This window comes from Sturnira hondurensis, unplaced genomic scaffold (genome assembly GCF_014824575.4).
Source record: "Sturnira hondurensis isolate 20B ecotype Veracruz unplaced genomic scaffold, ASM1482457v3 Scaffold0005329, whole genome shotgun sequence".
In the NCBI taxonomy this organism is placed as follows: domain Eukaryota; kingdom Metazoa; phylum Chordata; class Mammalia; order Chiroptera; family Phyllostomidae; genus Sturnira; species Sturnira hondurensis.
In genome coordinates, this window is record NW_028077960.1 from 5,993,717 (window position 1) to 6,017,907 (window position 24,191).

General features: G+C 37.9%; 1 protein-coding gene across 3 annotated transcripts in view; it reads left to right on the top strand.

Moving 5' to 3' along the window:
- UACA (uveal autoantigen with coiled-coil domains and ankyrin repeats) overlaps positions 1-24,191 on the top strand; it is an 89,177-nt gene that overhangs the window by 24,632 nt on the left and 40,354 nt on the right. The window contains exons 1-3 of one of the 3 annotated variants that reach the window (XM_037047165.1): positions 15,257-15,699; positions 17,790-17,923; positions 22,885-22,973. In XM_037047165.1, the coding sequence (XP_036903060.1) occupies positions 15,661-15,699; positions 17,790-17,923; positions 22,885-22,973 (262 nt within the window). In that variant the 5' untranslated portion in view covers positions 15,257-15,660. Of the gene's footprint in view, positions 1-15,256; positions 15,700-17,789; positions 17,924-22,884; positions 22,974-24,191 lie in introns of those variants that run through there. The other 2 variants (XM_037047166.1, XM_037047164.1) reach the window with 2 other exon arrangements.

The window sequence follows — 24,191 nt, forward strand, 5'->3', positions numbered from 1 at the left end:
TATACATGTAGATTTTCTTTGATCCAAAGACCAGTTGTCTTATACTCCCCCCCCCCCCCGCCCCATGACATACAGTAATGGAGCAGAGGTAGAATATCCACAGTAAACGTGCCTGTTGAGAAAGGAGAAGGATGGAGGCACACGGCAGTCACTGGTCCCTGGTGCTTGTGAGAATCCTGCTGCGTGAGTGTAACGAGGGTTCGTTTTCTTGGCATTACAGGGGTGCTCCTTGACGTGGCCCTGGTTTTGCTCCCGTGTGTAGCTCCCAGTCCACTGTGTTCCGTGGCTCTTGGCTGTGCCCTCTGTGGGGTGTTTCATATAGTGTATCATCCTTTTCCACATTTGAAAATGGGATCGGAGGATATTCCCTTGGCTGGGGAGTGAGGTTAATGGTTGAGCAGCTTTCCCGGCCTGACTCTTGCCGGTAGACATCTGGGGCCGAGGATGATCTAGAAGCGGAGCAGACCCTTAATTTAAGCCAGGGGTCGTTTTGGAAGTTGTCTTTTGTCTTTTATCTATCTGATGTGAGTCAGATCCACTTGCTAATAATTATATTCTCAACTCTCTGGGTGTGCATTTTTCTCTAGACCTGCATACAGTTATCTTGAGCTTATTGGGCTTCTGTGGGACCACATCCTTAGTCTTTTCCTGTGGGGAATCCCCCTCCAAGTCATTTTGTTTCACCGGAAAGGGCTCAGTAGGTGAAAGGAAAACACTCGTTTCCTTTTCTCACTATTCACTGAGTACTTTTGTAGTACATGTGTGTGGGGGGTTTTCCACACCAAACAATCCTCTGTTGGCACAGACTGGGTGTCCTACAATTTAACTTAGTTCTGACGCTCCCCAGAGTTAGCTCAGACACCACAGGTTCAGAGCTCAGTCCCGCAAGACTGCCTCTCTCCCGCCTCAGACACCACTCCCAAGTCCAGTCTTGGTATTTACCAAGGTATCTAGTTTTTTACACCTAACAGTTTTAGTTACCACTATGATATGTGCTTTACCATTTTCCCAATCTCCAATAACAGTTTCTTCACTGTCTGCCAGCTGGCTCCAAAGCTTACATCACAAAATTTTTTTTATTTTTGGAGGTGGTAGTTAAGATTGCCCTCCACTTATGTACCAATTTCTGCAGTGTTCAGCTTTGTCGTAGTAATTGCTTGTGAATTTCGGTGGCTTCTTAAAATAAGAAAGTTATATTTCCTAATAACTTTATGTTGTAGGCTGTGGGTCAGCCCCGTAGAAACAGCCTGTGGCTCCCCTTCAGAACTGAGGGTGAAGAACAGCCCTTCTATGAAGTGTGCCAGTCTCTTGATAAAGTACTGAAGCAAGAAAGACTGGCCCAAATTCAGATCGCTGCTTCAAGTTTTTGCTCAGATGTGATAAACAGTATATCACATCTGCCCACATTCTACTGGCCAAAGCATAATCACAAGAGTGATCCCATAATTGATAACCTAGGGATGTCCATTCTATCCCTGTGAGATACGCATTAGTCACATGTTTACATACGGATATACGAGGTCTGTCCAGAAAAAGTCCAGCCATTGTTAATATAACAAGAATGGTTTGCCTGACACCATCGATGTAACCTGGCAGCCAAGGAGAGTGGACTGGAATGCACGTGTGTGAACAATGATGACTTCATTGTACTGGAGAGTGGGGGGCGGTAGAGGGCAGCTGAGTGCTGCCCACGATGTGTACTATGTGGCCAGCACATTCAAAATGGCTGAGCTACTAGAGCAATGAATCTGTGTCAAAGTTTGTGTTAAGCTTAGACATTCCTCCACAGAAACTGTTCGGATGATTCAGAAGGCTGCAGCTGTGGGCAACTGGGGGTTGGCTGCTTCATCACGACAGCACAGCCACTCACGCATCACGTCTAGTGCAGAGGTTTTTGGCTAAATATCAAATCGCCCAGGTGGCTCAGTCCCTGTACAGCCCAAGTTTGGTGTCCTGCAACTTCTGGCTTTTCTCAAAACTAAAATCACCTTTGAAAGGGAAGAGATTTCAGACAGGTGATGAGATTCAAGAAAATACGATGGGGCAGCTGATGGTGATTGGGAGAACTGTGTGAGGTCCCCAGACGCCTACTTTGAAGGGGACTGAGGCATCATTGTCCAGTGTACAGTGTTTCTTGTATCTTATATTTTCTCACTAAATATCTCTATTTTTCATAGTGCATGGCTGGATACTTTCTGGGAAAATTGCATGGACACACACACATAATTCATTATCTTGCCAGAAAGTGGGGGAATGAATGATGTCAATACAGTCTACCACAACTTTCTCACATAGTTTTGGATAATGTGTAAAAAAGTCAATAGTGTATCCTTTTGTAAATTTAAGGGCATATTTGAGTACCTATTAATAGGCCTATATATCTGTACCTGTGAGAGAAATATATACTTTAAGGAATTGCTCACTGTATGTATTTTGGGGCCTGGCAAACCTGGAATTTGTAAGGCAAATTGTTACAGTTATGAGGCAGAATTGTTTCTCCTTTGGGAGACTCCAGGTTTTGCTCTTAAAGTCTTCAAGTGATTGGATGAGTCCTACTCACCTTATTAAGGGAAATCTCCTTTATTCAAAGTCATCTGATTTTAGATGTTAATCATATCTACAAAATGTCATCATAGCAACATCCAGCTCATGTTTGACTGAAAAACTGGGTTCCATAGCTGAGCTAAGTGGACATAAAATTTCCCGTCATGTATACATAGCATTATTTCGCTGATAGTGGGCTGTGAGTACAGAGAGTACTTTGTGATAAGTCTCATAATGAGGCAGGAAAGTTGCTTGATCACTACTATTAAACTAGGTGTATTTTGGCTGCAGATAATTAAGCACTTAAAACAAGGGTTGGCAAACTATGACCCACTGCCTGTTTTTATAGCTATAACTGTATTGAACATAGCCTTGTTTACTTTTTATATTTTTTGTTTATGGCTATTTTTATTCCACAATGGCAGAGTAGTTACAACAGAGTTGAGTAGCTAAAAGAGACCACATGACCTGCAAATGCTAAAACATTTACTTATCTAATAACCCTTTTCAGAAAATGTTTGCCAGCCCTTAAAGAATCCATAGAAAGGGCACTCGTGGGCCTGACTCCGTCATGGTTCTGACTTAGTGTTTCCATTTCAATATGAATATATACTCACTAAACATTACAATAGCAATGTCGTATTGTTTAAAGCCATAAATTATATTAGATTCATAAAAATTAATAATTTCTCCATTTGTTTGTTGCATAGCTATTCAGATTTTCTTTTAGTCACACGGTGAGTTCAGTTTCGGTGCATAAATGTATATGAATCTTATTAACTTTTAAATGAATACTTGTATATCTTTGGGAATGAAGAGAGTACTTTTTCTATAAAGTTTTATCCGCTTTCAGTTATTACAATTATAGTTTTCAGTGTATATGTCTATTGCCCTTTGAGGCAGTAAAAAGTGTATTTCCTTTTTTAGATAATGAATAAAATATGTAAACCTATTTTTCAGTTTGATTGCTCTTGTATGTCTATAAAATTGAATTAGACTATAAACTGTATTTGTTTTCAAACCAAAGAGTAAATTGCAGGTTTAGTTAGTGGAGGGAGTCTAGGCTGTGGATTCAGACAGTCCCAGCTTTTAATTTAGTGGCTTAAAACAACAGCTGTTTTATTTGGTGCAGACTTCATAGGTCTGCAGTTTGGTTTGGGCTCTGCTGTTGGTTGTTTCTCTGGTCTTGTTTTGGGTTACTCCTGTGTCTCTGTCATCTGGTAGCTCCTCTAGGGTTGGGTGGGCTCAGATGGCCACACTGTTATATCTGGCACTTTATGCTCGCCGGCGCAGCCTGGCGGCCAGGCTCTTTCTCTTTCAAGAGCTCTAATGTCCAGTTAGCTAGCTTGTTCACACCGTGCAACACTGTCCCAAGAGGATGCTCACACCTATCCTCAGAAGTCCTACAAGGTCATTTCTGTATTCTCCTTGTCAAAATAAGTTACAAGGCCAGCCAGATTTAACAGATGAGGAAATAAATGCCATTTTGGTAGCAGGCGTGGCGGAGTCACAGCGCAAAGTGATGGACTTACAGGAGTGGAAGGAGTTCGTAGCAGCTGTGCAGTCCGCCTCCATGAACTGCTCGGTTTCTTTATGGCCCATTGGAAAGTAGAAATAGCGATATGACTTGAAGAGTTCTTATAGGTCAACACTTATGTATATGAAGTACTTGGAATCATTTCTTAATTCTGAAATTGAATTCTGATTTTAATTTCTGTTTGTTATATACCTAAGTATCATAAGAGTATGAATTTTTTCTCGTTATTAATTTGGCCAAGTAGTTTTAACATATTAAGACTCCCTGAAGGAAATGTGTAAAACAGCTGTGTGGGAAGGGTCGTGCCTTTGTGTATACCTGTTCTTCATTTAGTAAATACAAAGAAGAGAGCAGTTAACTTTTAATGTCTTTACAGAAACATACATTTTCCTATAACCCTCTGTTTGCATACACATATCTTTATATTTTCCATTTAAAATGTAAAAATAATTGCCTTGTAATGTAGTGTAAGGTTTGTTATCAGTTTAATTCTTGAAGAGCCTTTTGAGTTCTAGCAAACATATTTTTGTTTAGCTAGTTTAAAGCCGAGAAAAAATAGAAAGTCAAAGGAACACAAATATCTCTTACGTTTTTATTGTGGTCAGGTCCCATCAGAGGCTCATTTATAAGCATATCTGTTTTTGCTTTGTCAGGAACATGGACGGCTTTCTAAATCTGTTCTGTATTGAGGGGTGTGTGTGTATCAGACATTGGCAAAAAATGTTTGTTAAAATTTACGAGAAGTGTTCTGTTCACTGGTGTACGGTGTTGGGTGGGGTAGGAATGTGATAGACCCGCCTTCATTTTTACCTTCATATTTTAAAGATTTTACTCCTGACACTTAGGCATTTGAATACCTTTTTTTCTACAAAATATTTTAAGGACAAAACATATTTATTTTTTCCCAGATCACTGATTGCTTAACATTTTAAAGGGGGTATTAAACAAAATCTTACTCATCCAGCCTGAGAGGGCTGTTCTTGTGTGATACACATTATAATTTGTTGTGTTTTAAGACTCATGTGTATATTTACTTTGGAATTTACTGCTTCTTCTAGTGAGGAAGGTGAAATTAGTAATATTACAGAGAAATGAGACATTAAAATTGGAGAGACAATTTCCTGTCTGTATTTTTAGTAAACTCTCTTGGTGTCTAGACAGATCCAATAAGGGAACAAATACCTGCACCGGGGAGGGGCAGACGGTCTGGAATTCGTACAACAGACAAGAATAGAATCGGATCGGAGGGTGAGGGAGTCTTGGTGAAACAGTGCTCTCTGAGTCTTTCCAACTCCAGGTCTTTGTGAAGTTTTTTTTATTTTTTTATTTCATAGCTACCTTCCATCCTGAAGATGTTAGATTTATTATTTAAATCATCATCATACTCATCATTATTATTATCTTTTTGTCCTTGACACTTTTATGTAGAGAAATACAATAAGGCAGGATGAAGCCTTTTGCTGTTTTGGTCAGAAAGATGATGGGTGCAGTCTGATTTGCCCTTTCCTCTCCTTGTACCGTTGAGCGCGCACGGCGTGCCCGCTGATCGTGAAGTGCGAGGCTCGAGGGGTAAGAGGAGTGGGTGGGGCAAAATGAAAAAGGATGAGAAAAAACAGGGAAAAGTCAAATGTTGGTGAGAAAGAAGCTGGTTGAACAGCTTTTGTTTTCCTGGTTTGTTTTAACATTTTTCTTTTTCTATTATGTAAGTTCAAATGTGCTGTTATGTAAGAGGGAGGAATGAATCACCTTTGGACTAAATGGAACGAAGCAACTATTTCTAATTATCATCAATCCAGTGAACTGTTGAACAGTTCTTAATTGTGGAGCCTAATCTTCAAGGAATGTGTATGCTTGGTGAGCTTTGCTTTCTGCTCTTTGCGCAGTTTTCGGTTGTCATAAAGCTCGTCTCTTGTTTAATAATGGGGAGTGTTGACAATTGTAGGATACTATAGAAGCCTATTGTAATACTTTGTTGCAATTAGGTGTTCAAGGGATTTGCCTAAAGGTACATGTTGTTTAGTTTTTATTTAGTATTTTTTTCCCCTTGGAAAAGATTTCATTCTTTTTCTTGAAGAGGCTTATCCTGAGGATGTGATTGTGAAATTCTGTGTTTTTGAAGTGCTGTTTTTCTTTTAAGGTAGATTTTTAAGTGTAGTTCATTGCAAAGTTTCCTTGGGTTTTTATGTCTGAGGAGAGTGGTGGAGATTATGATATCTATTATGGTAAAATTAATTTTATAAATATTTCAATGCAAGTTAAGATTTAGTAGTTATTATTCAATGTAAATTTTGTAAATATTTTATTTATTTATTTTTAGACAGAGGGGTTGGGAGGGAGAAAGAGAGGGAGAGAAACATCAATGTTTGATTGCTTCTCACACACCCCACACCACCAGGGAACCTGGCCCACAACCCAGGCATGTGCCCCGACTGGGAATTGAACCGGTGACCCTTTGGTGTTCACAGGTCAGTGCTCAATCCGCTGAGCCACACCAGCTGGGGCTCAATGTACATTTTTAGAAACAAAAACAGAATAGTATGTCGGGTTGAATACTTTTTTAGACTTAATTCTAAAGTGGCCAAAAGAACCTTATGAAAAAAAAGCTGCCTTAGTTCCTGAAGAAGTACCTCTTGAAACGTTTCTATGAGAAACCTGTGAAATCCCACAGTTTAGTGCCAGCCTTTCCACACCCTCATCATATTCTGTGGTCCTTCAGACTCCTCACGTGTCAGCTGTACTGCCCTCTGTCAAACGTGCCAGCTTCCTTTCACTAGTTGTTCCTCTGAAATGTAAATTTTCACCAGCTGGCTCTTCCTTTTTATTCAAATACAGGGATCAGTATCACTGTCTTAGAACTTTTCAGGTTACCCAGCCTAACATTTCAGCCCCGGTATTCCCACAGCATCTTCCCTAGTCTCACCTGGTAGTTTTTCGTAGTCCTTCGCCCCATCATTCCCCATCATTCCCCATCATTCCCCATCATTCCCCATCATTCCCCATCATTCCCCATCATTCCCCATCATTCCCCATCAGAACACCAAATTCCATTAGAAGAGAGACCTTGATATGATTATGGCTTTGATGGTGGGGATGGTTTCACTGGTATGTGCTTCTCCCCAGACTCATTGTATCGATGTATATACAGCTTTTTACATGTCAAACCCGTCTCAGCGAAGTTGTTAAAAAAAGAGACTTTGGCTGTCCTGTTCATTGCTGTGTCCCCAGTGGCATACAAGACATGTAGTAGGTGCTTCCTAAAAGTTTGCATGTGCAAATGTGTAAGTTTTCGTTCTTTTTTTCCTTTTTATGTAAAGGACATCTCAGTTTATGGTGTTTAAATATTTTAAAGATATGTGCATTTTTATAGTAAAGATTTTTTTTCAGATGATTAGAAAAATGGAAATAGCTTGATTAGTGGAAAACAGCTTAATTAGTACAAGGAACTGGACAAGAAATCATAACAATAGAATTCTCTAATCATTCTGCCACTAACTCTAATTGCCTTATAGTGGGTCAAGTTCCTTAATCTCCTAGTGACTCAGTTTCAGCCTATAGTGCATGAGAAATGGTGTTAACGTTTCACGAGATAGTGGGGCAGCGCTGTTCAGGGAGTGTAGACCTGTTAAGCAATGACTCTTTATCCTGCAAGAAAAACTACCAAAGGATTTTAAGAGAGGTGGGACAGGTTGTGTGGAAGCAAGTGGTAGTGGTGGTGATGTGATTGGGTTTCCGTATTGGACAGAGCACTCTGGCTGCTGTGTGGAGAACACAGGGCAAGGGGTTGGGAGGTATATAGACAGAAACTTCAATAGATTAATGCAGTCCTGCTGATGAGGGGTGGTGCTAACTTGAGACAGAGTAGTGTTGGTGGGTGTGGAGCTGAGCGGGTGGGTTTGAGTACTAATGGGGAGGTGGCATCACTGGGACTCAGTGGTAGAAGGCCACCAAGAGGAAAGACTGATTTCCAGGTTTCTGTCTTGTACAACTAGGTGGATCATGGTGTCATTTGCTGTGTTGGGGAAACTTGGAAAAGGATCAGATTTCAGGAGGAAGAACGTGTTTTTGTTTTGGGACATGGAGATACTTTTAGGACACTAAAGGTGAATTGTCAATAAGGTAATTGAACACATGGGCCTGGACTGTAGAGAAGCGTGGATTGCAGGCATATGTGAATCATTCGTATATACATTTTTAACTGACACGCATGAATATGAAGTGCTTTGCAAATCATAAAGGGCTGCAGCTTGTGTTTGTAGTTTCATAATTTTGGTGCTATTTCAAACTTGGTGATTTTTTACTCATCTCTTAGTAGGTGTTTTAGTCATTTTTTTTCTATAAGACTTTTCTGATTTTCTCTCTTTTGAACTACTTCCATCCCATACATGTAATGATCATGGTATTATCGCAGTGTATTATGATTATGTGCATGTCTGTATACGTCTGTCTGTCTTTTTAAACTGTGAGCTCAGTTAGAAGAATGTGGCTGGGTCTTACTCTTGTGAGCTGCTGTAGGCCAGGTCTCATGTCTGCCTTGTTTCTGGTGGTGTGTCCACACCCAACATGCGCTGTGGCCCATACCAAACAATTGTGCATGTATGGGTGTTGAGTGAAGTATTTATATCCCTTTACACATAGATGTTCAGTGAATTTTTATATTTGTTGAACAAATTTTCCAATTGTCTGGCTATTGTTTATTACTTATTTTTTTAAGATTTTATTTATTTATCTTTTAGAGAGGAAGGAAAGGAGAGAAGGAGACAAATATCAATGTGTGGTTGCCTCTCGTGAGTCCCCTGCTGGGAACTGGCCTGCAACCCAGGCATGTGCCCTGACTGGGAATCAAACCGTGATCGTGTGGTTCGCAGGCCTGCGCTCAATCCACTGAGCTACACCAGCCAGGGCTATTACTTATTCTATTAACATTATATAAAAGACAAAAGCCTCTTGCTGCTTCTCTTTAGCTATATTAGGGGTCTTTTATCTTGGTGTTCATTCATGGACTTTATATTTGAGAGAGATCACTGAACACCCTAAAGATAAATGTAAATTTGTCATAATGTGTGTACTCATATATAATTTTTAAAAGAGAGTCCATTGTTTTCATCAGATTCTTGATGGGGCCCATGGTACCAAAGTTATTAAGATCTGTGAGTCAGATACTTTTGTTCAGCATGATTCCTCTTGTTTTTAAACAGTTTTTAATGAAATTTTTGCTGTCATCTTGTGTGTGTATATATATACATATAAATTTTTTTGATAATATATCAAAAGTTGCCTTTGGACTAAAAGTGTTCATCAAATCATTTTAGCTGTGATCTTTTGAGTTCATCCTTTAAACATAGTATTTTTTGTGTATGTGCATGTATTTTTAAAGTCTACTTGTTTATTTGTATCAGTAAATTTCTTCTCAGGAGACCTAATCTAAATATTGAATAAATGAAGCAACTGTTGGACTCCTTTAGGTTTAAAAACAATCTCGATTAGACCCTTTTAACAAAAAAGTGATTAGAGAGTAATATACAAAATTTTTAATAATAGTCTTTTCTGCATGGTGGAATTATAGGTCATCTCTTTTCATATATAAATTTAAATATATTGTGGCTTTTCTACATTGAACATGAATTACTTCTAAATTTTTAAAAATTTTATTTTTTCTGGAAAAGTTATGAATTCACAATTGATGTTAATATGAGTTATCACTGTTAAAAATTTTAAGTGATTTCCTTTATGTTGATTTAGAGTTTAACGTTAACATCCAGTTAGGTTTCTACCTAGTGCAGTAATTGCTTTATGTTAGAATGTTATATGTATTCTCTAGAAACACCTGTATTTTGACTCTCTTTTAAAAGAAGATTTTATTTATTTGAGTGATGGGAAGGGAGGGAGAGAGGGAGAGGAACACTGATATATGAGAGAAACATCAATTGGTTGCTTCTCGTGGGCCCCCAAATGGGGGCCCAGCCCACAACCCAGGCATGTGCTCTGCTTGGGAAGTGAACCACCAGCCTTTTAGTTTACGGGCCGGTGCTCAGCTCACTTGAATCACACCAACTAGAGCTGAATTTTGAGTCTTACTAAAGGTACTTTGGCTTTCTGTATTCTGAATTTGATGAGTATCTCCTTTTCAAACCAATGCAATGCCCTAGTATAGAAGTATATTCATTATAATATATACTATACATTAATACTCCTTAAAAGTCTTACTGCTTCTTTTTAGAATGCTTTCAGTAGCTACCATGGGCTTATCTCATAAGTATATGATTGTGGACTCACCAAGATATGTTGAAATGCCAGTAGCTTCATTCCAATCCAGAGAGAATTGAGCACATCCTCTTGCATTTCCTGTCTTATAAATGAGTCAGTGAAGGGCCTTGGTGATAAGCAAGTAATGTAGTTTAACATTTTATACATCAACCAGATTTATTGGACCATGTATCAAAAGTGCATGAAAAATATACAGAAGGGGAGAGAGTAATTTAGTAAATGATTCCTGATGAACCTATAACTCAGCTTTAATAATTATTAACCTATGGCTAACCTTACTTCATGTATACCCTGACCTACTTGATTCTGTTTAAAAAATTGTTAATTCATATTAATTATGCTAATGATACTATGAGAGATTACATTCCTTTTATTTCATTATTTTTTAAAAGATTTTATTTATTCATTCCTAGAGAGAGGGGAAAGGGAGAAAGAAAGGGGGAGAACCATCAATGTGCAAGAGAAACATCAATTGGTTGTCTCTTGCACACCCCCAGTTAGGGACCTGGCTTGCAACTCAGGTGTTTGTCCTGACTGGGAATTGAACCAGTGACCTTTTGGTTCCTAAGCTGGCAATCAACGCACTGAGCCACGCCAGCCAGGACTCATTATTTTTATTTTTAATTGGGGTAAAAACATACGATTTACCACTTTAGCCATTTTTAGTTGTACAGTTCAGTAGTGTTAACTGCAGCATGTTCATATTGTGCAGTTGATCACCAGGTTTTTCTCCTACTGCAGATCTAAAGTGCTCTACCCATTAAATAACAACTCAGCATTTCCCTCTTCCCCAAGCCCCTGGTAACCACTGCTTTGTTGTTTCTATGAATTTGACAGGTAGATAACCACTGTTTTGTTGTTTCTATGAATTTGACAGGTAGATAACCACTGTTTTGTTGTTTCTATGACTTTGACAGGTAGATACATCATAGAAGTGGAATCACGCACTGCTTGTGATTTTGGGACTGGTGTATTTCACTGTCCTCAAAATACATTCATGTTGTAGCACGTAACAGATTTCCTTTCTTCTCTGTAGCTCAGTGCTGTTCCACTGGATGTGGGTGCCACATATTGTTTATCTGTTCACCCATCAGCTGACACGTAGATTGCTACCAGTTCTTGGTTATTGTGGATGTGTTGCTGTGAACCTGAGTGTGCAGGTACCTGTTTGAGACCCTGCTTTCAGTTCTTTCAGATAGATACCCCAAAGAGGGATTGCTGGGTCATCTGATAATTCTATCTTTAACTTTTTGAGGAATGATTATCCTGGTTTTTGTAGTAGTTGTGCCATATTTTATTCCCACCAACAGCACACAGGGTTCCAATTTTCTCCACATCCTTGGCAACCCTTACTGTTTTCTGTTTTTTTCTTTAGAGTAGCCATCCTAATGAGTGTGAAGTAATTTTGACTTGCATTTCTTATAATTAATTATATTAATCATCTTTTTATATGCTTGTTGGCCATTTGGATGTCATCTTTGAAGAAATGTCTATTCAAGGCCTTTGTCCATTTTTAAATTGGGTTGATTCTCTGTTATTCAGTTGTGAGAGTCCTTTATATATTTTGCATACTAGCCCTTTATTAGAGATATTTTCTCCCATTACAAAAGTTACCTTTTCACTGTGTTAATTACATCTTTTGATATACAGAAAGTGGTACAGAATGATGTTCCATTAAGCTAAAAAACATTTGATGTTCCACAAAAATGTGTCCATTTTTGTTTTTGCTTTTTGGTGTTACATTGAAGAAATCACTGTCAAATCCAATGTCATGAAGCTTTTCCCTGTATTTTCTTTTAGGAGTTTTATAATTGGATCTTAAATTTAGGTCTTGCCCTGGCTGGTGTGGCTCAGTGGATTGAGTGCCAGCCTGCAAAGCAAAGGGTCTCTGGTTTGATTCCCAGTCAGGGCACATGCCTGGGTTGCAGGTCAGGTCCCCAGTAAGGGGCGCGTGAGAGGCAACCACACATTGATGTTTCTCTTCCTCTCGTTCTTCCTTCTCCTCAGTCTAAAAATAAATAAATAAAATCTTTTTTAAAAAAGAAAAGAAAATCAGTTTTAAAAAATAATAAATTTAGGTCTTTAAGCATTTTGAATTATTTCACATATGATGTAAGACAAACTCTTTTGCACGTGAATATGCAGTTTCCCAGCACCATATGTTGAAGCGACTGTTCTTCCCTTGTTGAGTAGCCTTAGCACTTTTGCTGAAGATCATTTGACCATGTATATGAGGGTTTACCCTTGGGCTCTCTGTTTTATCTCGCAGATCTGTGTAACCTCTCTGTACTAGTGCCACACTGTTTTAATTACTGTGCCTTTGTAAGATGTTGTGAAATCAAGAAGTGGTTTGGAGGTCACTCAGCTTTGCTTTTCTTCTTCTAGGGTATTTGGCTGTTCGGATCCCCTTGAGATTCAATATGAATTTTAGGAGGGATTTTTCTATTTCAGCAGAAAAATGAAAATTGGAATTTTGGTAGGGATTGTGTTGAATCTGTGGGGTCACTTTGGGTAGTATTGACATATTAATAATATTAAGGCTGCCAATCTATGAACACAATGTCTTTTCACTTATTTGGGTCTTTTCTAATTTCTTTCAACAACATTTTGTGGTTTTGGTGTACAAGCCTTTCACCTTCTTGGTTAGCTATGTTCCCAATTGTACTTTTTTTGATGCTACTGTAAGTTAAATTGTTTCCTTAATTTTGTTTTTGGTATATATTGTAAGCACATGGGAACAGTTCATTTTGTATGCTGCAACTTCACTGAATTCATTTATTTGTTCTAACAGGTTTTTTTGTGTGGAATTTTTAGGGTTTTCTACATACGCATAAGATCAGATCATCCACAAACAGATAGTTTTTTACTTTGGATGCCTTTATTTCCTTTTCTTGCCTAATTGTTCGGGTTAGAACTTTCAATACTACGTTGAATAAAAGAGGCGAGCGTCAGCTTCCTTGCCCTGTTTCTGACCTTAGAGAAAAAAATTTCAGTCTTTCACTATTGAACATGGTTTTAGCTGTGTGCCTCTCATATATGTCATTCATTTTGTTGAGATAATTCTCTTCTATTTCTTATTTGTTGAGTGTTTTTTTTTGTTAAATCAAAAAAATTAAATTGGGTTAAAGTCATTGCTTGTGTAATGCTTTTCAAGTATTAATTGAGATAATCATGTGATTTTCATCCTTAATTCTGTTCATGTGGTATATTGCATTGAGATTTTCATATGTAAATAGACGTACAACAGGGCAGGAAGATGAGAGTAGCAGGGGTAGAGTGGGCTGGGACTGTTTTGGTATAGAGGCTTGAGAAGCCTTCTGAGGAAGCGACATTTGGGAAGAGCCTGAGTGAAGGTGAGGGAAGAACCCATGGGCACTGGAGACAGCAAAGGTGGGAATTTACCTCCAGTTTTGGGGACGTATCTGGGGAGGAGGTTGTCAGAGTAGGAGTAGGAGATTAAGTCACAGAGGCAGGGACGGTTCAGGACTTCTGCAGTGTAGGAGGGCACGTCATTGTCGCCTTAGCACGGACAGCTCCTTATATGGTTTTGAATGCTCGTTACAGGTTTCCCCTTTTCTTGTTTCCTTTGCCTTTGCTGTCCTATTTGTAGAAAGAATGTGCTTGCTTTGTTAACCGAAGGACAGAGCCTGAGTTCTTTTCCAGATTTCCTTTGAAGAAGGGTGACACACAGTGGGTGGAGTCTCTGGGTCCAGCCAAGAATGCATCGTGATGTCTAATGTGATTTGAGAAAAAAAAATCATTGTTTCAGAAATAATACGTTATGTGTATGACCTTATATATATTTTATAATTGGAATATGTACCCAATATTTTAAATTTAAATAGTATGAAATGGATTTCTTGATGAAGTTTATAACAGTTTTAACAGGCAGCATGATCTCTAGCATAGCAGTTAGCTTTTTCCTATGCTGTTGTGTTGGAAAGTTTTACGTTCCTGTGAAACATGTTTCCAAAATCTGTCTTTTTGGAGGAAGTATAAATTATTCTCATGTGTTGCGGCCATGAAAAGGTGAAAAACACCCTGGAGCGTGCAGATGTTCGTTCCGGTCCTTGGTAATATAAGGAATGTTGGTACAAGTGTTCTAAATGAGAATGTGGAGGAGTTATCTGCTTTGTGTCCAAGTGGAGTTTTATTTACAGTCTGGCTCAGTGTCTAATATACATTTGCCTCTTTTAGTATGTAATCAGTCTGTTTTTTAATCCTTGTATCCCGATAATTTGATTTTCCACCGATAAAATATTTACTTGTCATATCAGGCAGGATGCTAAACTTGGAAATTAAGAGTACTGAGTTAAATATAAAATTTGTTGAAATGTATTCATCATAATGCAGTCTATTTAGTGTCTTGGCAGTACCTCCGGCTCTTCTCATTTAACGTGTTAGGAGACAGACTGGCAGCCGTTGTAAACTGAAACCTGGTTGTGTGCGGGAGACTGATAGGGGTAGGAAGGAAAATGGAGAAAATTTGAAAGTGTTACTGTGTGTGTGTGTTTCCTTAAATTAAAGTGTGACACATTTGCTTAGAATAGAATTTTATATTCTGTGTATCAATGCTATTATAAGTTCACTGTGGATGGTCCTAAGGCTGAAGCTGGTTTTAAATATTATTTTGTGGAATAACCAAATTTGACTCTTAAAAATCCTGTCATAATGTCACACCAGTTGTTTTGATACAATAAGTATATTTTACAATATGTTTGGGTCATTGGGCCCCCAGTAGACCTGAGATGTATTACTCAGAGGAGAGGCATTCATTTACAGTATATTCTTAGCTGCTGCTTTCTGTCACTCAGCTGTCAAGTCCTATGGAATCTGAAATAGAACCTGACCAATGGGAGACGGCCTCCGCGCTGTTTACCGGTGATTCGGGTGTGGTCTGTTTTATCGTGCACTGCAGCGTCTGTGTTGCAGTCTTGAGGCAGCAGGATGCAGAGTGTACTTCAAATTTTCCACCAGAGTCTCTGAAAGGGAACAGCTTTGAAAGACAGCCTCTGAAGAATAAGAAATAGGAGGAGTTACGGTACCTGACTTGGGGCTGCTCTTGTCAAGTTCTGCACTGCGGCGAAGGTAGTTTTCAAGCGTTATGAAGGCGGAGAATGATCCCGAAGATGAAGAAAATATCGTTAGAGATCCAAGCTAAGTGTAGCGCCACATGAGGATTGTGGAACAGGAAGCGTTGTAGAGAGAGGGACGAGGCACTGGTTAGGAGTTGGCAGGCTTGCTTTGTGAGCCACGGAGATTTGTAACTTAATGTGAAGTAGTTTAGTGTTAGCAAAAGAAACTAAATCCTGCCTATGATGAACTGCTGGTTTTCTTGTGCGCCTAAGAACAGAGTAGGTATCCGTGCCATCCAGTCTAACAAGATTCTCTCTTAGGCTTTCTGAACTGTATTTGTTTAAAGTGTACTACTGTTAACTTTGGTTAACTTTATTAACTCTGGTTTCTTTGTCTTGTGATGTTCTTTCTGATTTGTCCGATTAACAGATTGGTGTTAGTGATAGAAAACAAAATTTCTTCTTTCTGTTTCCAGGTTTAAAAACCTTATGATAGAATCTTAATAATGCAGCTGTGTTTCTGTTAACTGACAGTGGAGCAAAGTGGAAAACCTGCTTGGTAGAGTAGAAGTGAAAACCATGTGATAGTAAGAGGCTACAATCACCTTAAAGTATATTTTAAACAGTCTTACTTTTGGATTTTACCTTTCTTAGTGTTTCAAATAGTTTCTTTCTCCCCCAACAAATTTACTTGGGTGTAAAGTTAGGATTGTTTTAACGGCAAGGATAAGTTATTAATCAGTTTAGATCTCGTGTTTGTGTGACTTGATCCCTTAGGCATTTGAGAACAGTCTCCTAAGCCTGCACCTTCTACCACTAAGTCGGTAAACCCTTTGTTTTGCTTTAAAGCTAAAGAAAGGAGGTACCTAGATTAGACTTTGAGCCAGTAAGTAGGGCTGTCTCTGCTCATAGTTGTCAGTTTGAATTTTTGAAGTTAGAAGGAAGGGGGTTCATCTCCAAATTTGATTACTTTAGAGACAGGTCTATGTAGGTAGTTGAACTAGATTCCACTACATTTCAGCAGTGGGTCAAAATTTTAATGTATTTATCTTTTTTTCATATTTATTTTTCACTTCAAGTATTTAATAAATACATTGCTTATTTAGTTAGAAAACTGGTGATTTTTTCCTTTTGGTTTGGAGGGGATAGTATATAAAATAATCATAATGGTCAAACATTTAGAGGATATGCTTCATATAAGTGATTCATTTCTCCTCCAGAAATGTGTTATGATATTTGTGGACATAGGAATTGCTCTGTCAGGTAATTCAAAATTATGTACATCTTTTTTTGCTCTACAAATAATACTGGACTCAACACAAAACTTAGCAATACATTTACTATATAATATTTTAAAAGGCTAAAATAATATATATTTTAGTTCTGGGTTCTACATTTCTGCTCACTAAGAGAAGATCCAAGTTATTGGCTTCAGAATATCGTGACTGTATTTTTTCCATTCAAAGCTAAAGATAGCCTTGAAACACTTTTAAACATATTTTAAAAATTGCCTTTGCTCTTTTAGATACATGTGCACCGAGCTTTTGATAAAATTAAAAATCTTTTTAACAAAAGCAATGTATGTTGAATGTAAAAAAAAAGAAAATGAAAGTCACTTATAGTCCTGTTATCTTAGGATTTTTAAGTAGTAATACTTCAGAGTCGTATTTAAAATGTTTTCTCTGTAGAAGTTTCTTTTTATCCTAATATACATATAATGTATTGCTTTCTCTATTTAGAGAGAGAGAGAGTGTGTGTGTGTGTGTGTGTGTGTGTGTCATTTGCCTCCATAAGTATATTTCCAACCACAGGAGAGAGGGGCTTTTAAAAAATATGTGTAGAATTCCACTGCATCTAAAGGTGTTTAGAGATATGTAACCAGAGCCAAGTTTCAAAGCATGAGTTGGAGGATAGGAGAAGCATGCTGATTTTGGAAATCATGAGAAGTCAAGGTTGGACTTGGCCACTTAAGTCATTTAATGTTTCTGGAGCCTCAACTTTTCTCATCTGTTAATTGGGGATAATAATTTTAGTGTACTAGGGTTGTTTGAGTAATTCATGCCTGGCACAGGGTAGGTGTTCAACAATTATTCGTTTACTTTCTTTGTTCTGAAAGCAAAGAAAACAGAGCAGAGAACATGAGAAGCATGCTTTTTCTCAAAAATACAATTTGAAGTATTTCCTGCATATCATGTATTTTTAAAAGGTTCTCTTTGTGAAGTTAGCATAACAGGGAGAAGGAAATCTGGAATGCAATTAGAAACTGAATGATATAGTATGCAATAATGTTTTTCTTTTCTTCTTTAGAAAGTCTTACTAGTATAGTATATACAGTATGCTATATTTACTTTTTTTCCCTATTTTTGTAGAATGTAGCGGATTGGAACAAATACGATGACCGATTGATGAAAGCAGCAGAAAGGGGTGATGTAGAAAAAGTGTCCTCAATCCTTGCCAAAAAAGGGGTCAGTCCAGGCAAGCTAGATGTGGAAGGCAGATCTGCGTAAGTATTACTGATGATGTCCTAAAGGGAATTTGGGAAGACCCTTGGGATACAAATGTAGCTTGTGAATTGTGCGTATAAGCTTTTAAAATGAAAAATCTTTATCAAAACCCACATTTAAAATGTTTTCAAACATCTCTTTTAAACATTCTGGACTAATAATTGTTCCTTGAAAGATTTCCAAGCTAGAGAGCGAATGTTAAAAGTACCAGCAGTGATGTAGTTCTTTAGGTCCTGCGGCTCGCCACAGCCTGCGTTATTTGGTGTGTTTCCTTTAGAAGCTTCTTCATATTCCTTCTCCTGTTTAATCCTCGCAGTGGCCCTCTAAAAGAAGTAGGAAAAGTTTACAGAAGTTAAATAATTTGGTCTAATTGCACCAAAAGTTACAGGGGTAGGATGAGGACCCAAGTTCTATGTCTCCCGTTCTGTAAATTGCACTGTGTTTTCCTCTCTACCCCCAATTCATTTGTATATTTGGGTGAATGAGACTTAAATTTAGTTTAAATGAGAATGTTTTTAGCAGAAAGGGAGGCAGAAAAACTTGTGTGGCTTAGGGAGACATTGATAGCGATCCTTCCTTTTAGTTTCTGTGTTACTGAGGCCTGTGGCTTGTTTCCATGTTACCTTTTCTCCCACCCCCCCAGCCATCACTTCCCTTCCAGTTCAGGGTGGGGATCCATTGAGTTAAAGGGTAAGATCTAGGTTCTGTTACTATCATCTATAATTATAGCAGTTAAAACCACATCTGGGAAACATTCCAAAGTTAGAGGTGAAAAGTCGCATTTCCTGAAATTCCTCTGTCTTATACTAGCGTGAATTTATTTAGACTATCATAAGTGGAAACCAGATACTAAATATAGAGATGAATGTTAAGAAGTGAATAGTCAGTGTTTGATGTGGGTTACTACCGTAGGATGCTTAGATATTTAAGAATAGTAAAAATAAAGAAGCATGACTTATAAATTAAACAGTTTTTAGGAGCAATAAAGTTTGAAAAGTTCCAGTTTTTCTATACAATTTTAATTTTATCAAGTAGGCAATTTGATAGGTATAGAAACATTGGTTATTTTGAGTCCTGCTCCTATTTTAGGTAAATTTTAAGCTATTTATAGGACTCACAGCATATATAGTGAAAATTTAACATGTAAAAGTGACTGTGCTTCTCAGGTTTCTTTTCTCCCAAACACTAAGATGTTAAAAAGATATAAGGGAATCTTCTTTGGGCTTGAAAATCTTCAAACCCTTCTTTCTTTAGTTCTGCCCATCCCTGCTTTAGATGTTTTAAATGAAGGGTTGCTGAGTTTTTGTTCAGATTCTTTTGAGCTAGGGTTCAATTTTGAGTGAAATTATTTGTGTTAATGGTCAGGTTAGAGTTGTAAAAATATAAAGTGATTTGATGAACTATGAACTTTATTTTGTGAAATATTTGAGTGTAACTAGTCTGAGGTTTTCACTACAGGAGGTAGAATTCTTTCTGGGATTTATAAGGAAATATTTTCATTTTATTACACACAAACTGTATTCTCCATTAATTAAAGCATTTTATAATTAGTCAAATATACAACTTGTTACAAATATATTTTCTGTATTATCTATAATTATAAACATAAATTTATTTTCAATGATGGAGGGTGGTTAATTTGGAAATTTAAGACAAAAATAACAAGTGCTCCTTGAGTTCAATCCCAATTCCAAAAATGAAATATTTGGATCTTGGCTGTAGTCAGTGCAAGGATCTATTTCCTTCCTGTTCACCTCTCTCTTAGGTTGCAGTCTTTTGCCAATGCAAAATGGGGCAGATCCACCAAGAAATCCCCCTACCACTTGGAGAGTTGTGGATTCCAGTTCCCATCTCCCCAGCCCTAACGCTGTCAGAGGTTCAACTTCCCAGCTATTTTCTCTGGAATCAAGAATTGCTCCCAGGCAAAAATGGCCTCAAGCACCAAGCTCACCTCTCTGGACCTTTGTCCTTTCTTGCATCTTGCCCATTTAATTTTTCACTATCTTGTTTAGCTCACTGATAACTTCAGACATATGCCGGATATATTTAAAAAAATATTTTATTTATCGATTTGAGAGACAGAAACATCAATTTGTTGTTCCATTTATGTAAGCATTCACTGGTTGATTCTTGTATGTGCCCTGACCAGAGATCGAACCCGCAACCTCGGCCCATTGGGATGATGCTCTGACTTAACGGAGGTACCCAGCCAGGGCCACACATGTGTCTTATATTTTATGCAGCTTTTCTAGTTCTTACAGGGTGGGTATTGTCTGAACTGTTTGCATTTCTGTTATGGAAGTAGTAGTACATGTCTTGTTTAAAAAAGAAAACATATTAAGAAAAAGAAAATGTATGGATTTTTTAATTGCGAAAGAGTATTTCTTAGTGCAGTTTTTCAGATTTCCTTTACAACTCTTAGCATACAATTTAATGATTGCTGTATCTTCTTTTTGAAGCACATCTGTTTATAGCACACCAGCATTAATAATGCATTGAGGATTGTTATGATTTCCGCCCTTTCGTACATCATTAATATGTAATGATGATTTATTTTGAAGAAAGAAGTCCTCCAAATTTTGTGAGCTAAGAAATGAAAACAAACAAAAATATCTTTAAGATTGCTGGGAGAATAAAACCTGTGCTTGAAGGAAATTGCCATTCTTCAAAAGATTCTAATGGTGTAAAGATGCACCTTGCATGGTGTAATTCCCCACTTCAGTGTTACAGAGAGATTGATGGCCTCAACCTTATACTATTTTAATTCTACTATAAGTAGAATTTATCTAACTTTTAAGAATACCATATTCTTTTTATCAGAAACATCTTTCTCTAATTCAAATTATACCAAGTCTGTTTAATTTTAATTAGTAGTGCTTTATCTCTAGTTTGCACTTATATCCTTCATAGAGATAGAATTTTGTAATATGTGGGAATGAATTTATAAGCTGTCTCCAGATTTTGTCTTTAAGTATTCAGTTATTCACATATCTTAGGGCCCATCATGTGACTGGTACTTAGATTGGTTCTGGGAATATAATAGGAAACAAAATGGACAAGAATCCTTGCTTTTATGAATTTATAATTGAGTGGGAAGGGATTGATAGGCTATGAAGAAAATAAATCCTGAATTTACATATTATGTTAGGAAACACACAATTCTATATAGAATAATAAAGACAAGGACGGGAACTGGAGTACTGAGGTTTCAGGGAATGGGGAATTGTCGAACGTTTAAGTGGAGGGGTCAGGAAAGACCCTTCTGTGAGTGTGATACAGAGAGCATCGGTATCCGGGCGCCTTGCTGAGCACGCGCACACCCTTTACCTCCTGCCATCCTCACAGTGGTTCTTGTGCTTGTTTAGGGCCTCAGTTCTGTCTCAACCTGAGTTCTCCGTCCTTTGCCAACAAGTCCTTTTGGACTTACCTACCCATCTGGATTTGGTGGAGTGTAGTCAGTGTCAGTTTATTGCACGCAAAAAGTTTCTGTAAATATTTGTTGATTGATGAAGTGTTAGATAATCAAGGAACCAATGAGATTTTTCATCTCGTGTCTGGAATACTTGATGGCTTAAAGCTACTTTTTAAGCAGGCTTTACTTGCCTTATGGAAAATTGTTCAATTATGTCTGTTTATGTGAAACTTCAAGCAGTTGTTCTAGTCCATGAGTGAAAGGAAGAATTAGGTGGTAGTCTTTGTTACTTTTAGAGAAGAGGTTGATGCCAGTTCTTTTATGGCTTTCAAGTGTAGTTTAGTTGGTTGTTTTTGAAGACATATCTATGTCAGGTTTAATTTGCTAATTCTGAAAAAGAAGGGATAGTATTTTGATCAGGCTTTGGACTTAGTATTCTACTGTAATTTCATTTGTTTTGGCAGTTTCAGTACATTTGAAACTAGTCAGTATAGATAATTTATTTTCTGTGTATCACCGATAGAAATTTTTCAGTGCATTTATTAAGTTTTAAGCACCAGTGCCTTCTATTGAAATAATAAACTATAGAGTTAATGATATACAAGGTCTGTCCATAAGCTATCCAGTCATGTAGTGTGAAAAATAGAGACATTTATTAAAGAAGATACTAGATAAAAGAAACATAGGACAAGGACACCTCAGTCCCCTTCATCAAAGTAGGCACCTGGGGACCTCACATAGTTCTCCCAATCACCATCAGTTACCCTGTTGTATTTTCCTGAAATCATCGCTGGTCTGAAATCTCTTCCCTTTCAAAGGTGACTTTAGTTTTGGGAAAAGCCAGAAGTCGCAGGGCAACAAACTTGGGCTGTAGAGAGGCTGAGACACCTGGGCAATTTGATGTTTTACCAAAAATTCTCCATGAGATGAGATACATGAGCAGACGTTATTGTGATGAAGCTGCCAATCACCAGTTGCCCATAGTTGCAACCCTCTGAATCATCTGAATAGTATCTGTGGAGGAATGTTCAAGCTTAATGCAAAATTTGATGCAAATTTGTTGCTCTACTTGCTCAGTCATTTTGAATGTGGTGGCCACACTGTACGCATGCTCACTCACCAGCATCTACCGCCCTCCCTGACTGGTACAGTGAAGTCATCATTGCTCACACATGTGCATCCCAGTCCACCCTCCTTGGCTGCCGGGTTTCATCAATGTGGTACAAACTGTTCTTGTTATGTTGGTGATGGTTGGAGTTTTTCCAGACAGACGTCTCATAGTATAAAATTTCTATTATTGACTATTGGTTATTGGAATATTCCATTGGTTCTAAGGAGGTATTTCTAAAAAGAATTGGCCCTTTATGTATGTTTGGGTTTAAATGAGTTTTTCAGTAACATGGGATAGATTTTTTTGTTCTGTTAAGTACATAAATGTGCCAGCTTTTAAAATGTGTATGTCTTTTGAATGAAGAGTGATGTTACTGTAGCATTTCAGTTGACCTTTGGGAGTTTCCATGGCGTAACACATACTTTCCTTTCGTTTAGCTTCCACGTGGTGGCCTCAAAGGGGAACCTCGAATGTCTGAATGCCATCCTTATACACGGAGTTGATATTACAACCAGTGACACTGCAGGTATGTCTGCCTCGGCAGCCAATTACCAGACTGAAAGGAGATACAAACATATCCACTGTTCATGTCCTTATGCAGATATAAATGTGATTTAAAAAGAGAAATCCTTAATTTTCTGTTTTTGTGTAGTTGAGAAAAGGTTTACTTCTGAGGTGTTGCTGGGGAGAGGTCAGGTTCAGGAAACTCAGTAGAAAGGATTACTGAGCTGATGATCAGCTGAGGGCCTCCGGCCTGGCGGTGGTCCTGGTAGGGTTACAGGCTCCTAAAATGTCAGATTTCGAAGAACCATTAGGAGCCGTTTAGTTTCTACTCATACTCTGTTCAGTACATGGATCCTTTATGTTGTAAGGTCAAGTGGCATTTGGTCGGACATACCTTGTGGTGGGGAACTAGCAGCCTCGTGACAACAACATTACCAGTAATGGTCACGACAAGAATAGCTGCCACTTCATGACATCTGAGTGGTATACACCTGCTAACTCCTTTCATTGCTGCATCAGCCCCGTGAGGCTGGGAGGCACTGGGTCCTTCAGTGGGTGTGTCACCAGCAGAGTCTGTGTTCTTCATTATTATGCCTCACAAGGAAACCTGTTCTGTGTTTGGCTAACTAAATTTTAAAAAATTATTATAGATAGTTCCAAGTCTATCCATTACCATGTTTGCTGCTTAAATTTAGTTGTACCTCTATCTGTCTTTTAAAATCTTTCAGCATAAGTCTGAGTGCATGTCACAAGGTCAACCTTTAAGTATTTGAACACAACTGTTGCTTTTCTTCAATGACTGTGTTAGTTTTCTGTTCATCAGGATAACCGTTCTCAGTTCTCTGGGACTCTTGACAGTTTATTTCTCTGCAGTTCTACTTTGGTATTCAATTAACTAGGAGGTGACCTGGAACAGAGAATTTTCTTACCAGCTTTAATCTTTTATTCTATAAGGCCATGTGTGAACAAATAAATGCATTACTGTTAACTAGCACTTTGTTTAGAAATGGAAGGGAGGGAGAGGAAGAGAGATCATAATTGAGTTAATGAGGAAAATCTTTACCTAAATGTGTATCAAATTGTAAATTAAAGACCAAACTATCTGCCACCTTTGAAAGAACAAAAGAGTGGGTCTATTATACATGCCTTCCATTGATGTAGAGGAATATTTACTTTTAGAAATTTGAACTAACTATACCTTTTTAGAACTCTTAAGACTTTTAAAATTTGTTCCTGATTC